This window comes from Syngnathus acus, chromosome 1 (genome assembly GCF_901709675.1).
Source record: "Syngnathus acus chromosome 1, fSynAcu1.2, whole genome shotgun sequence".
NCBI classification, from domain to species: Eukaryota; Metazoa; Chordata; class Actinopteri; order Syngnathiformes; family Syngnathidae; genus Syngnathus; species Syngnathus acus.
Window position 1 is genome coordinate 14,718,154 of NC_051087.1, and position 16,289 is coordinate 14,734,442.

At 47.1% G+C, this 16,289-nt stretch overlaps 1 protein-coding gene across 1 annotated transcript; it reads left to right on the plus strand.

The window, feature by feature from the left end:
• Window positions 1–10,999: 10,999 nt before the first annotated feature.
• Window positions 11,000–14,420, plus strand: LOC119124777. The gene is made up of 2 exons (XM_037255048.1): window positions 11,000–11,087; window positions 12,934–14,420. The coding sequence occupies exon 2, from the start codon at window positions 13,463–13,465 to the stop codon at window positions 14,150–14,152; it is 690 nt and encodes a 229-aa protein (XP_037110943.1). The 5' UTR covers window positions 11,000–11,087; window positions 12,934–13,462; the 3' UTR covers window positions 14,153–14,420.
• The last annotated feature ends 1,869 nt before the right edge of the window (window positions 14,421–16,289 follow it).

The following is a 16,289-nucleotide window of genomic DNA, read 5'->3' on the forward strand; positions in this document are numbered from 1 at the left end:
TTTTGAGAACTATCCATATAATACTTTACTAGAGTTGAGCCTATCCCAGCTTTATTTGGGAATGTAGATGTACACCCAAAAACCAAAGAAATAGAAGACAGTCTGAACTGTGAGGTGCTTATTCATACACCTGGGGTAAGTATAATTTTGGGGTTGACTTTTGGCCTATCACTGTTGAAAATAGACTACATAAAGTTACGACTAAAATTATTCATACCCCTGTGGCATGGCTCATGTCAGCTTTAACGGCACACCATTTAAACTTTTAACAATGTACCTTTAAACTTTAAAGTTTAATAGAAGAGGGTGGTGGAATTGAGCGTTCAATTGTACCCAATATGTTTTATTGCACTAGGACCTTGACCACGTTAAACTTTTAACAATGGTTTCAATATTCAGAGTTGCTTTGTCCAACCAAATTAAAAGTTACATAATTATTAGAGATTGCAACAAAAACTGTTGTTTTTACACAATAATAACTATAGGCAACAACCTCCAGAGAGTCCAGGGCTAACTGTATCACAATCTACTGTTAAAAGAGGAACACTAAAGTTCGGTAGGGTCAATAGTTCTTAAGCAGTTATTGCAAAGAAAGTATGTATGTACAGTATTCAGTGTTATTTACATCCATCCATTATCTCAGCCACTTTTCCTCACGATGGTCAAGGGCGCGCTGGAGCCTATCCCAGCCAACTTTGGGCAATAGGCAGGGGACACTCTGAACTGGTTGCCAGCCAATCGTAGGGCACTCAGACAAACACACTCACATCTATGGGCAATTTGGAGTGCTCAATCAGCCTACCAGGCGTATTTTTAGAATGTGTGAGGAAATCGGAGCACCCACACCGGAATCAAAACCATACATCTGAAGTCTACTTGTTCATGAACATAACTTTACTCAGACACAGGTGTTGAAGACAAAGTCGGCCTTACTGCTTAATACGGTTGCTCAGATTGCACGTTTCACACATTAACCTTGTGACTCTGACTCTATACCACAGCAAATGCCATACATTTGACATGACCATCATGTCAAATGTATGAGTACTTTGGAGAAAGTGGCACCACCTGGTTAGTGTGATATCACTGATGCCTTCATTCTGTGGATGAGCTTGACATTTAAACCAGACAGACAAGATATGTTGAGAGCTGCTTCTCTGATATTCAATAAATTACTCAGTTTACCAATGAGGACAATGGATAAATGAGCATTGCTATGATATGAGTATGGCAAAAATAATGAGATTGTACTGCAATACGTTTATTCTGCAGTATTTATTGCACATCAAATTAAAGTGTGTACCACTGACTATTTCATCATCCTACTGAAAAAGAATAAATAACAGCATACAATATTTTGAACAAAGGTTTACCAATGAGGACAATGGATAAATGAGCATTGCTATGATATGAGTATGGCAAAATAATGAGATTGCACTGCAGTAGGTTTATTATGCAGTATTTATTGCACATCAAATTAGAGTGTGTACCACTGACTATTTCATCATCTTACTGGAAAAGAATAAATAACAGCATACAATATTTTGAACAAAGAGCGAGCGAGCTGCCTGGTGATGACCACACTAGCTGGCTTTAGCACGAGAACTACCAGGGCCATCATTTTGGTGATTCTCAAACTTTGATATTAGAGTTGCAGTAAGATAAGGTTAACATGTAGGAGTCTTCTGCCTGAATCTGGAGATGCGGCAAGTTTGCTATCCTGACACAGAGAATGTGTAACGATTTGATTCGGAAAATGTTTTTGAATGAAAAATGCGTGCATTCAACCAAATCAAATTGTTCCACTCTAAAATTTAGCGAGATATGTATTGAATTGATTTATTTATCTTTCATTGGAGACATATCTTAAAGAAAAATGATCTTGTCTTTAAAGAATTTTTTTCCAGTTTCAATAGGACCTGGACTTGCTCCTAATACTCCCCATTCACACATAGCAGCGCCAGCAAATGACTTCCGACTGGATTTGTCCTTTCAGTGGGGGGTATTCATTTGAAAACGCATTAAGCAGACGCATTGCTGCTGTTTTTTTTCTGACTACGGAATTGTTGAGTGTTGTGTGAGGTTTTTTTTTTTTTTTTTGTTCTTTTGTTTCAAATGGCTTACCTTGATTAGAATCTCAAATTGCATTGCGGCTAACTGTAGAATCTGGGTAGGTAGTTGCACACGGTGTTGCAAGAGTGAAAAATAGTCCCCATGGCAAACACTGGACAAATTATTTTGTGTGATTCTTCGTGGGCGCTAGTTGCTGAGACAGTGGAAATACCACAGCTAGTGATTTTTTTCGTTCATTATAACATTGAAATCTTTAGCGATTTTGACGCGGATTGAGTTGTTATGAACACCAAACATGCAGCTATGATACAAGATACAATACATATGTCATTTGATAATCGGAGCTTTAGCAGACAAACAGAATGAATCCCTCAGCCTCTCTGTGGAGCAAGACAGTGTCAACATTTTGTCACAGAATCTGCTCATCTGCCCAGAGATGGTGCTGTACAGTGGGTGTTTGGGGTTGTCTTTGATGGACAGCAGCCTGGCCCAACACCCGCTGTTCTGCCACAGACGCCAGATCAGGTGCCCACAACAGAACCCGTCCTCCTCACTGACATTGTCCAGGCGGGAGGCATCCCTCTACTTGACGCTGCCCCCCAGGACGCCACCGCAAAGAAGAGAGTGCCCGTCACAACAGATCGGTAAAACATCCACAGCATAGATACTGCCTGAGGAAGTATAGTCGGCATTGTCCTTTCTTGCACAAGGCGTCCTGTCATGGATCGGAATGGAGCAGGGCGACCAAATGCAGCTTGGACCAGGGTTTTTTGAGGGAAAAGGTAGTTGGAAGGGAGGATGAGGGGACAAACCAACAGAACCGGCAAACTAACATAACTTCCTAACAAAACCAACAACAGGACTGACCGACAGACTGGATAACAGAAACGGAACTGACCGACAAAGACTTGAGACAAAAATACATCAACGATCCGACAGGGAGTGACACGCAGACAGGACTTAAATACGAGACAGGTAACGAGAGGCAGGTGACTGTGATTAGTACATAGATTGTGAGTAGACACAGGAAGGGAAGGGCGAGTACACAGACGCGGACAGAAACCATGACAACCTACACATGATAAAACAACCGGGGATGAGTCGTGACACGTCCACATACGCAGACCAGTCGAATTTGTATTCCAGCAACACCCCAGGATATTTACAGGTCTGCACTATCTCTATAAGTCTCCATTAATAGTCTCACTGAAAATGAAAGAGTTTGGATTAGAGGACTTCATGATGCTGGACAGCCTCAGAGACCGATTTGGTGATCTAATAAATTTGTTGAGCACCTATATTTATACTCCACTGCCTTCTCTTCACAGATTTGACCTGGTTATTTTGCTGAACTGAAACATGAGCACCGTAGTGCTACTGTAAAGGTTGTGGCAAAGTCACATGAACAGACAGTCAAAGACACATTAAACAAGCTTTACAGTAGGCCAGTGGGGACCAAAGCACACACAATGAAGTGGAGGTATGAGATCTCAACTACCGTATTGGCCCAAATATAAGATGATGTTTTTTCCATTGAAATAAGACTGAAAAATTGGGGGTCGTCTTACATTCGGGGTCTGGACATTATACCCGTTCACTTGTGCGCAGCGGTAAGTTAAAGGTTGCTGATATCAACTGAGTATGTTGCTGTCATCGTGTGTGTCTTTGACACAAAGTGAGTATATACATTTCATTGTTACCACTGTCCACTGTTGTGCCGTTTGTCCGATCGCGGTTTGCTTCGTGTACGCGCCGTTTGATTGACAGCTCCGGCGAGCTCCTTTAAGTTTGCCTCGCATCATACGAGTAGCCGTTACGCAGCGGCACGGCGGCTAACGGTCGCCAGCAAATGTATTTTGTTGTCTCGATGATTTATGTTCGGTGTGTTGCAGAGAGTATTTCATTTATGGTTATTTAGTATAGCGGAACCGTTACGCACAGTTAGTTATGTAATGTGTGCGTCTACTAGTGTTGTGTGACGTCAGAAGTTGAGCATTAACGTTCTGTCTGTTGCAGAACCACACAGACACACCCCACAATCCACACACACACTTCACACAATACCTTTTTGCCAGTTTGCCTGTATGACCCTTTGAGCCACAGTGCCGGTTACTTTTTTGCCAATAATTCAGTGAAGCAATCAAAACTGAACCACGTCTTCCCTCTGTCACGACTCGCCCCCGGTCAGTCCATTATGTGTAGTTTGTCATTAGTTCTGTCAGTGTCTGTGTGCTCACCCCTCTCTTCCTGTGTCTACTCTCAATCTATGTACTAATCACAGTCACCTGCATCTCGTTACCTGTCGCATATATAAGTCCTGTCTTCGTGTCACTCCCCGTCGGATTGTTCTTGTCTCATGTCTTCGTGGTTCTTTTGGTTCCTGTCTTTGCCAGTTCTGTTCAGTTATTCGATCATATATAGTTTGTCTTTTGAGTTTGTTCAATAAACCCTGGTCCAAGCTGCATTTGCTTGCTCAGCTCCATTCACTTCATGACACCCCACTGTGTTCTGACCAACACCTGGGGGCGAAAAGAGCATAACCATCCGAGCCAACCTCCTATACAGTCCTTAGGGTCCCCAACAATAGCAGTAGCAGTTTGCATTATTTTATTGCAATGTTTTTCCATATTCAGATTTGTTTCAAGACTACAGTTAGACTTCACTTTGATGGTTAATGCAGTTATTGCAATTTTGTTGTTTTATCACAGTAGATTGGTTTATTTACATTTCAAAACCCAAAAGCCATTCATTTACAAATGTGATTGCACTTTAGTTTACATATTTAAATGTTCAGATATTAAGATGTGATAGACAGTTTTTGCATGATTTGAATGAGGTAAAAGAACATGCTTTTTCTCTCGATTATATTGCTGTAATCATTTGTTTCAGTTATAATCATTTTCCGTATAAAAATTTAATTTGGTGTTCAAAAAGTCTTTTTTTCAAACTTGAGTCTTGAAAAAGAGGGGGTCGTCTTATAATCAGGCCAATACGGTACATTCAGCTTGCCTTCTTCATGCAAACTTCTTGTTTGATTTGATAAATAATTTAAAAAAAAATGTTTTCCAGATTTTGTGTGTTTGTGTGTGCGTGTGTGGGGGGGGGGGGGGGGGGGGGGGTAGAAGGCCACAGTATTTTCAAACCATACAAAGCTCTTGAATGACTACCAAACCTATACTGATAAAACAGGAAAAGTTTCTTTTTTGGTATTCAAATGCTGTGGGTACAGTCAGGGTTGTATGGCATTAGATGGGGGTCAAAAATGTTGTACTGGAAACTAAAAATAATTGTGTTGAGCTTGTCAAGTGGCATGGTGGTACAAGATGGTGTAAAATTGGGTATTGAATTTGGCCCAGGCACATTGGCTATCCCAAAACATGTAGTTCCAAAATTTCACCAGGAGATGGTGTTAAAGCTTGACATAGGGGTAACCTGATGGAAACTAACAAATCTAATAAATTAAATTGTTAGCAATTGGGAGGACACGACCTGTTCAAACACGTAGCAACGCACAATTTTGGAATATGAGTTTGCTATGCCATAATTTTAAGATGTAACAGCTTTTTCCAAGATGGCGGCGCCCCAGTCGGCTGCGGCTGCCACGGCTCTCGACAACCGACAAGCATTTTCACAAAATATGCCGCCTAGGACGCTACAAACAACACAAAGTTTAGTTTATCCATCCAGTAGGTTAGTATATGATCGCCAGCGCCTGCTGGAGGTACGGTCATCAAGTGTTTTTGGACTCGTAGCCACAACTACCCTAGTCTGTTTACGTAGCCTCGGAGTGCTTCGGGCACAAGCCCCAGAAGCTCACGATGCAGCGGGCTCGCCGGGCAGCACACGCCGGAGGAGGAGTAAGCGTAGGCGGTGTGACCGGCGGCGGAAGCGCGGCTGTAGAGGTGGGCTAACGGCTAAGCTAAAAGCTAACCCCTACAAACCGCCGCTTCCATCCATCTTCCTCTCCAACGTCCGCTCACTGGATAATAAAATGGACCATCTACAACTGGAACTCTCTTCAAAGAGGGAGGTTAGAAACTGCTGCGCTCTCATCCTGACGGAGACATGGCTGAACTCATCAATACCGGACAACGCCGTTAGCCTGGAGGGGCTCGCTACATTCCGCGCCGACAGAAACAGCGAACTAAGCGGTAAATCCCGAGGAGGTGGGCTGTGTGACTACATCAACAACAACTGGAGCGAAAATGCTAGATCTGCCGCCAGCTTCTGCTCTTCGGACATCGAGCTTTTGACTGTTAACTGCAGACCCTTCTACCTGCCCAGGGAGTTTACTGTTGTTAGCATCACGGCTGTGTATGTGCCTCCCAGCGCCAATACTAAAGAGGCCATGAGCGTTCTCTATCGGACAATCGGTGAGCTGCAATCCACGCACACAGAGGGTGTTTTCATCATTGCTGGGGACTTCAACCAGGCTAACATGAAGACTATTCTCCCTCATTTTTACCAACACGTGGATTTTCCAACTCGGGGAGAGAACACTCTGGACTTGGTTTACACCAATATAAAAGATGCATTCAGAGCAGCCCCCCGCCCCCACCTCGGCTCTTCAGACCACCTATCTGTTATGCTAATCCCTGCATACAGGCCCCTGCTGATCAGAGCAAAACCCACAGTGAAGCAGGTGAGGGTGTGGTCTGAGGGGGCCATGGAGGCACTCCAGGACTGCTTTGAGTGCTCTGACTGGGACATGTTCAAATCAGCAGCAACATATGACAACCAGATCGACATTGATGAGTATGCCAGGACTGTGTCAGCCTACATCAACAAATGCACCGAGGACGTCAGCACCACTAAGAACATCATCACCCGAGCCAACCAACGACCCTGGATGACATAGTCATACACTACGAGCACAGAACTCAGCCTTCAAGTCTGGCGACAAGGAGGCACTGAGGACAGCGAGAACCAACTTGAACCGTGCCAGCAGGTTAGCGAAGCGAAGCCACAGTCGAAAAATTCAGGATTTTTTCCATGACGCCAATAACACCAGGAGTATGTGGCAAGGCATACGGGCGATCACTGACTACAACTTACCCTCCCCCCCGGTGGGTGAGGTTGATGCTGACTTCCTAAATGGTCTAAATAACTTCTTTGGGCGGTTTGAGGCACTAAACAGCACTCCTGCAGTTAAAACTGTTCCCCATCAGGAAGAGGAGGCACTCTGCCTTGACTCAGCCGACGTGTTGAAGACTCTGAGAAGAGTCAACCCACGTAAGGCCCCAGGCCCCGACAACATACCTGGGCGGGTGTTCAAGGTGTTCAGCTGGCTGGTGTCATCACTGACATTTTTAACATCTCACTGGGCCAAGCCACAGTGCCAGTATGCTTCAAGGCTGCCTCCATCATTCCGGTGCCGAAGAAACCTCAAATCACCTCATTTAATGACTACAGACCTGTTGCACTGACTCCCATCATGATGAGGTGCTTCGAAAGGCTGCTTAAAGAATACATCGTCTCCAGACTCCCCCCAACATTCGACCCGTTCCAGTTTGCCTACCGGCAGAACCGCTCTACTGAGGATGCCATCTCCTCCGTTCTTCACCTGAGCCTGGCTCACCTGGAGGAGAGGAACACCCACGTGCGGTTGCTGTTCCTGGACTTCAGTTCAGCGTTTAACACCATCATTCCACAGCATCTGGTGGGAAAACTGGAACACCTGGGCTTCAGCACGCCCCTTCGGAACTGGCTGCTAGACTTCCTCACCAACAGACCTCAGTCAGTCCGGGTCGGACAGAACACCTCAGATGTCATCACCCTCAGCACAGGCTCCCCTCAGGGCTGCGTCCTGAGCCCCCTGCTGTTCACCCTGATGACACACGACTGCGTCCCCAGGTTCACCACCAATCACATCGTGAAGTTTGCAGACGAAACAACGGTGGTGGGCCTCATCAGTGACAACAACGACCTGGACTACAGAGAGGAGGTGGAGCAGTTGGTGGGCTGGTGCAGAGACAATAGCCTGATCCTGAATGTGGAGAAGACGAAGGAGATCATCGTCGACTTCAGGAAAAAACAGCCTCACCACGCTCCACTGATCATCAACAGCTCAGCTGTGGAGGTGGTCAGCAGCACTAAATTCCTGGGGGTCCACATCACAGACGACCTCACCTGGACTGTGAACACCACGGCACTGGTCAAGAGGGCACAGAAGCGCTTGTACTTCCTGCGGAGGATGAGGAGAGCCCACCTGCCCCCACCCATCATGAGGACGTTCTACAGAAGCACCATAGAGAGCATTCTGACAAGCTGTCTCTCGGTGTGGTGTGGAGGTTGCAGCGCCTCTGATTGGAAGAACGTGAGGAGAGTGGTGAGGACAGCAGAGAGGATCATCGGGGCTCCTCTTCCCTCCATTCAGGACATGTCATCGCAGCGCTGCGTGTCCCGAGCCCGTAACATTTATCAGTGATCCATCACACCCCCACCATGGACTGTTCTCCCTGCTGCCCTCTGGGAAGAGGTTTCGCAGCATCCGCTTCAGGTCCACCAGGTTCTGCAATAGCTTTTTCCCTGCTGTCGTCAGACTGTTGAACATTCAAACTGCTGAACTCTAAACTGGTCTCTGCATCACACATACACAGAATCTGTACATTATCATACTGCAACCACTATCTCGCACTGCCAACCTTGCTGAACCTTTATAATCCATGTTAATTTAAAAGTACGCAACCTGGGTTAGCACTCCTCTGCACACTTTGTAAATACTGTTTTTGTTTCCTGCACTGTTACATACTTTATCACTGCTGCACTTTATACTTATCTTATTTCATTTTATATTTTTATATAGAATGTTACTTTTATTCAACCGCAATATCACTACATTGTTGAAAGCTGTATGCAACGAAATTTCCTTTTGTATGCACCCTGTGTAGACAAAATGACAATAAAGTTTGTCTAAGTCTAAGTCTAAGTTGAGCAATATCAATATATATGTTTAAGTTAGAAGAACCCATTATTATGGTTAAGTATGATTATGTCCCAAGATTGATTTTTATTAGACAAGATATATGTTATTAATGTTGCAATGTTTTGTCCAACCTGTATTGGTGTGCCATTCATACCTGAATGTATTAAGTTGAGAGGAGACATCAAGGGCTAATAGTGAAAGAACGAGCAAAACAGGAAACAGCTGCATCCGGTGGCAGGCTGCAGTCATGCGCAGTGGTTGCTGCTTTAAGCAAGGTTGCCAAGACAACCAGTGGTGCAGGGATTCTGACCTTTCACCTACATATTCCGATGAGGTAATGCCAGAAGCCTATAAATATGTTGCCCGGACACAGAGCGGCGCGCTTCTTCCTAGTCAGGGCGATGGCCGTGACGCTGCCCGGAGTAAAAAAACGCCGTTTAGACGAAGATGGATTTTTCATTCTTTCTGAGATTGAACCAAAATCTACTACCGTTTTTTCCATGTATAATGCGCAGAATTTAACTAATTTATTGTCCTAAAATCTGGGGTGCGCATTATACATGGGTACAACAATTTTTGAAGAAAATCTCCCTCGAAATAAAACTTGAAATCACCTTTCTTCTTGTTTGTTGTCAATCGCGCATCGCATTCAGCCATCCTGCCCAACACACTTAGTCAGTAAAATTCATAATTGACGACACATCGTTTGATGCGATGGTGCAATCCTTGATGGTGTTATTGTCAAATATTGTTTGTTTTTTAATCTCCATCGCAGACCGGATATCATACGGAGGCCGCCATGACAGTATGCGCAGAACGGATGCGCAAGACACGTCAGCTATATAAAGAGCGAGAGTTCAGTTCTAAATGCGTATTACAGGTAATATTTTATTTCACAACACTTTGCCTTGTTCCTTTCTTCTCTGCTGTTCACTTCAAACACGCTCCATACGAACGCAATGCTCTCGTATCAGACGCTTGCTCGATCACCTGCTTGTTTGCTGTCACAATGTACCCTACACAAATCCGAAACATTTCTCCGCTATCGAGTTTGCTAGCGCATGCGCAGTGATACTGACCGGCAGAATAGCATCCGGTTGTTCCCAAAGATGATCTTTTTTCTGAAATAATTTTACGTTTACGGACTTAAGTAGGAGTCAAAATTTGGGTGCGTATTATACATGGGTACAGGCTTTTTTCCAGCATCGACATGCCATTTTTAGGGTGCGTATTATACATGGAAAAACGGTAAAATGAATTTCCAGAGTCTTCGAATTGGACTTTTTCAAATTTTAAGCTTCGAGGAAGGCAGAGGAGACAGCCGCTCCGGGCAGAAAGGGGAAGACGCCGATTTTACTTTTTTGGCTACGCTCCTCACGGCCAGACCTTTCCTCTTTTTTAAACAGAATTCGGATTTTGGAACAAAGGAGAGCCGATCACTCGACTTGTTCAACCAAATAGGATTTTAGACCTTTAGTCTCCTCTTTTGTTCTGAGTGGGTGAGTGTTGTTGTTTTTTCGACTTGTAATTCTTTTTCTTTCTTATTCATTAAATCCCTTCTTAATCCTTAATTCGGTTATCGATTATTTCGTATTAACTATGTTGAGCATGGTTTTATATGCAGTAATTCGAACTTTAAAATGTCTTTATTTCCCTATCATAGTCATTCTTTAAATCCGTGAAAGTGAAGACAGCTTTAATCCTTAACATCAGGAATTGTCAGATCTGGTTCGAAGTAGTTATCTTGAGCAAAGATAGGGCGAGTGCGCTCGAGTAAATTAACGAATCCTTGAGGTCTTAACAAAGACATCTAAAAATATCCGTAACATAACAAAAGCCTCAAACAACCGAAGGGAGCCATCATTATGGCATGATTATTCTGACGACGTGCCTCGAATTTGAGTTACTCAGCACAAGCGTCGTTTGACTTGAGAGGGATTGGCGTCATAAAGAGATTATATTGATTCTTTTAGAATTAATTTAACTCTGGTGGTCTGCGGACGTTGCAACGGCAGCCGAGGAGGAGCCTGAGCCACAGGCTGCGGCTGACGACGAGACCGGGCCAGCGGCTGCTGCCTACGGGTTGAAAGTCAAAGTCAAATTTATTTATATAGCACATTTCATACACAGAGGCAATTCAAAGTGCTTTACAAAACAAATTATTGAAAGCAGGTGAAGCAGAGCATAGCATTTACATAAATTCATTTAAAAAAATAGATTACAACGTCATTGATAGATTATAGAACAGAATCACATCAGGTCAGAGCCTGGCATAAATTCATTTAAGAACATTTAAGAACATTTTAGATTATAATAAACAAACAGAAACAAAAACAACATCATTGCTTTAGTAGCAGCTAGAAAGCAAAAGAGAATAAAAAAGTTTTAAGTTTAGATTTAAAGATGGGTAGGGTAGGGGCAGATCTAATGTCCTCTGGGAGTTTATTCCAGCTGTGGGGGGCATAATGGCAAAAAGCAGCTTCACCATGTTTTGTTTTGTACCTGGGAACAATTAGCAGGCCTGTTCCCGATGACCTAAGTGATCTAGAAGGTTCATAGTGTTGGAGCAGTTCAGAGAGGTATTTTGGCCCTGGCCCATTTAGAGATTTATAAACTATTAGCAGAATCTTAAAATCTATTCTATGGCATACTGGTAGCCAGTGTAGGGACTTGAGTATTGGTGAAATGTGTTCTGCTTTCTTGGTTCTTGTTAGAACTCGGGCAGCAGCATTTTGGATGAGCTGTAGTTGTTTAATAGCTTTCTTTGGTAGGCCTTCGAAGAGGCTGTTCCCGTAGTCCAATCTGCTAGATATGAAGGCATGAATTAATTTTTCAAGATCTTGTTTGGATGTATAGCCTCTGAGCCTTGCTATTTTTTTTAGCTGAAAGAAGGCACATTTTCTTATGAGTTTGATGTGGGAGTTGAAATTCAGGTCAGAGTCAATAATAATGCCAAGAATTTTTACTTGTTCCTTTGGTTTAAGGCCTAGGGATTCTAATTGAGCAGTGACTTTGAGCCTGTCTGCTTTAGCGCCAAAGACAATTATCTCTGTTTTGTCCTTGTTTAGTTGGAGGAAATTCTGGCACATCCAGTCATTTATTTGCTCAATGGTTTGGCATAGTGTATTTATAGGGGTATAGTCATCCGATGAGAGGGCTATGTAAAGTTGTGTGTCATCTGCGTAGCTGTGGTAGGCTATGTTGTTTTTTTGGAGTATTGGGCCAATTGGGAGCATGTAGAGATTGAATAGGACCGGACCTAGGATTGAGCCTTGGGGTACCCCACATGTCATATCGGTCAGGTCAGAGATGAAATTGCCGATAGAGATAAAGTAGTTCCTGTCTTGCAGATAGGATCTGAACCAGTCAAGAACCTTGCCGGAAAGACCCACCCAGTTTTCCAGTCTGTCTAATAGAATTTCATGGTCAACCGTATCGAACGCAGCACTCAGGTCTAGTGACACTAGAATTGAGATTTTACCTGAATCAGTGTTCATTTGAATGTCATTGATAACTCTGAGGAGCGCAGTTTCGGTGCTGTGATGGGGTCGGAAACCGGATTGGAAGGGATCTAGTATGTTATTGGAGGATAGGAAGGCATAGAGTTGTTGATAGACAGTTCTTTCGAGTATTTTGCTTGAAACAGGAAGATTTTATACTGGTCTGAAATTGCTGATTATGGAGTGGTCAAGATTAGGCTTCTTTAATAGGGGCTTCACAACAGCCGTTTTCAAAGATCGTGGAAAGATGCCTGTAAGTAGAGAAGTGTTTATTATCTGCAGTAGGTCTGGGGCAAGGCACTTGTGGACATTTTTTAGAAAACTTGTTGGCAAGGTGTCAAGGGAGCACATTGAGGATTTAAGGCTTTGCACTGTTTCTTCTAGTTGTTTTTGGTCAATGATATTAAATTGGTTCATGTTTACTACTTGTTGAAGAAGCGGAGGGCCGAGAGGCAAGGGCACGGGCTGGAGTTGAAGAGCGGGTCTGGAGCAGGGACTTGCGACAGGTGGTAGGGGGCAAGCAAACCGCTCCCAAACGGATACCTGCTAGGCGGGTGCTCTTAGCTCTCTTCTGGCAAGAGGCCACCCAGTGGCCCTCACCCCCGCAGTACAGGCAAAGCCTATCTCTGAGGCGTCTACTACACTCCTTTGCCGAGAGAGAGGTGTGTCCTGTCTCCATCGGTTCCGGCCAGCCGGGCTGGGTGGGAGGAGTAGTAAAGGTGCGCTGGCTTACGTGGACAGGGTCCCTGGCGGACGACAGGTCAGGTGGGAAAACAGGTGCTCTCCCTGACATCCAAGGTGTCGGGCTGGTGTCACGACGACGGGGGGGCGGAGTCACCTTCCTCTTCTCGCGTCGCCTTGACTGGATCCGCCGATCCACACGTGCAGCCAGGTCCATGGCCCCTTCAAGGGTCTGAGGGCGCTCGTAGGACACCATCTCGTCCTTGATATACTCCGCGAGTCCATGGAGGAAGGTGCCGACGAGAGCCGGGGTGTTCCAGTCGCTACGACGCGCCACCGTCTGGAACTGGATGGCGTACTGGGCGACGGATCTGCTGCCTTGGTGCAGCGTGATGAGTTCCTTGGAGGCGTCTTCCGAGGCGGAGCCCAAGTCAAACACGCGCAGGATCTCAGCTGCGAAGGCGTCGAACGACGAACAGGCGGGTCCCTGCCGCTCCTATTCTGCCGTTCCCCACAGCCATGCCTCGCCCGTAAGGTGAGTAAGTACAAAACCCACCTTGGCTGGTTCCGTGGCGAACGTGACGGGCTGGAGGTTAAACAAGACGCGGCAGTTTGTCAAAAAGGCCCGGACGTACTTGGGATCACCGTCGAACCTCGCGAGGTTGCTGAGTCTGGGCTCCGGGACGTCCACGAGCTGCCTGGGCGCCGGGGCAGGACGGGGCGTGGACACAACGGTGGGCTGATCGGTGGGGCTGAGTGGAACGGTCGTGGAGAGGGCTCGTGCAGATTGGGTCGCAGCAGCCAGAGGAGCCAAGTCTTTAAGGGCCTTGAGAGCTTCTACCAGTTCTTGGTGGAGCTGATGGTGCTGCAGGAGCTGCTGTTGCTGCTGCTGGACGATCCTCGTCAATGTCGCCATCTCTTCTGTGATCTTGCTAAGGTCCCACTCCGTGTGGGTCAGGCGGTCCAGGGCTGAGGGACCGTGCGCTGGTTGCATATTTGGTCAGTTCGTTCTGTCACGGAACAGAGACAGGGCGACCAAGTGCAACACGATCCTTTATTGAAAAAGGGGGAAAGGGGAAGTGGAACGCTGGGCTTGCGGTCTGGCGTGGCTGAGCAGCAGAGCACAGCGCGGAGTCGTAGTCGGAGGCAGGCAGGTTGTCTAGACAGGCGGCGATCAGAAGCATGGTCAAAGGACGAGCAAGTAGTCGGGGCAGGCGGCGATCAAGGCGTGGTCGGTCAGTTTACGGCTAATCACCTTCTGTATCGGGAACGGTCCACCGAAGCGGGGCGCCAGCTTGCAGCATCCCGCGTCGAGAGCCACACACGCTGCCCCACTCTATACTCCGGAGCCGGCATCCGGCGCTTGTTCGCCTGGCGGGCGTAGCCTGAAACTGAGCGGAGGAGAGTGATCCGGGCTCTCGCCCAGGCTCGATGACAACGGCGGACACAAGCCAGGGCCGACGGGCACGCCGCACCACGCTCCTGGTGGGCGAACAAGGGTGGCTAGTACCCGAAAACACAATGGAAAGGCGAAAGCCCCGTGGCCGAGCTGGGGAGGGAATTGTGGGCATACTCTACCCAGGGAAGCTGTTGGACCCACCTGCGCTGGTCCCCAGCGGCCATGCATCGGAAGGACCAAGTTCCTGATTCAGGTGCTCCGCTTGCCCATTAGACTGAGGGTGAAACCCAGAGGAGAGGCTGGCCGTGGCGCCGAGGAGTCGACGGAACTCCGCCCAGAAGGTGGAAGCGAATTGTGGGCCGCAGTCTGACACGATGTCTTGTGAGAGACCGTGGTGACGAAAAACCTCCCACACCATGATGGATGCAGTCTGCTTCGCAGACGGGAGCTTAGGCAGAGGAATAAAATGTGCCATCATGCTAAAACAGTCCACTACCGTGAGGACCACCGTGTTCCCTTCCGAAGGGAGGAGGCCCGTGACAAAGTCGATCGACAGGTGAGACTAGGGACGCCGAGGAACGGGCAAAGGCTGGAGCGGCCCGGCCGGAGGACGAGTAGACGTCTTACAGCGGTTACAAATGGAGCAGGCTCTGACGTAATCGCTGGTGTCCACTTGCCAGGTGGGCCACCAGAAACGTTGAGCCACCACGTGCCCTCGTGCGGGCAGCCCCGGGATGACAGGCAAGACGTGAGTCGTGCGCCCACTGCAGGACGGATGACTGCAGGCCTTCTGGGACGAACAGGCGACCCTCCGGGCAGTTGCCGGGACCGGGTTGATCGCGCGAGGCAGCTTCCACTTGGCGCTCAATCTCCCATGAAAGAGCCGCCACCTGAACCGAGCTCAGGAGGATAATGGAAGGCGGACCCTGCTCCTCCTCCCCACCAGGGAACAAACGTGACAGGGCATCCGTTTTTGCGTTGCGGGAACCCGGTCTGTAGGAGAGAGAAAACTCAAACCGGTCAAAGAAAAGAGCCCACCGTGCTTGTCTCGCGTTCAGTCTCTTGGCCAATCTCAAGTATTCCAAGTTGCGGTGGTCGGTCCACACAATGAACGGAGTGATGGCGCCCTCCAGCCAATGCCGCCACTCCTCCAGGGCCAGCTTGACCGCGAGGAGCTCCCGATATCCGATGTCATAATTCCGTTCTAAGGCTGACAAGCGGCGAGAAAAGAAGGCGCACGGGTGGAGATGATCGTCCTGGCTGCTACGCTGGGACAGTACCGCCCCGACACGTTTGAGGCGTCCACCTCGACCACAAATTGTCTGTCAGGCTCGGGAACTCGGAGGACGGGAGCGGATGTAAATCTCCTCTTAAGCTCTTGAAATGCCTGTTCTGCCCGTTCTGTCCATTTGTACGGGGAGGCGGGGCTGGTAAGGGCGGTGAGAGGCGCGGCCACCGTGCTGTATCCACGAATAAAGCGGCGATAAAAGTTCGCAAATCCTAAGAACTGTTGCAGCCGCTTGCGTGTCTCGGGAACAGGCCATGACGTGACCGCTTGCACCTTCTCGGGGTCCATTTCGATGGATCCCTCATGCACCACGTAGCCGAGGAATTTGACAGAGGGGGCGTGGAACTCGCACTTCTCTGCCTTCACGTAGAGAGAATTCTCCAGGAGGCGGCGCAGCACCGCATGGACATGTTCAGGGAGCAA

What these genes read in the sequence shown, in the direction of transcription:
- LOC119124777 (XM_037255048.1), top strand. Translation starts at nt 13,463, where the DNA reads ATGGAGGAAGGTGCCGACGAGAGCCGGGGTGTTCCAGTCGCTACGACG.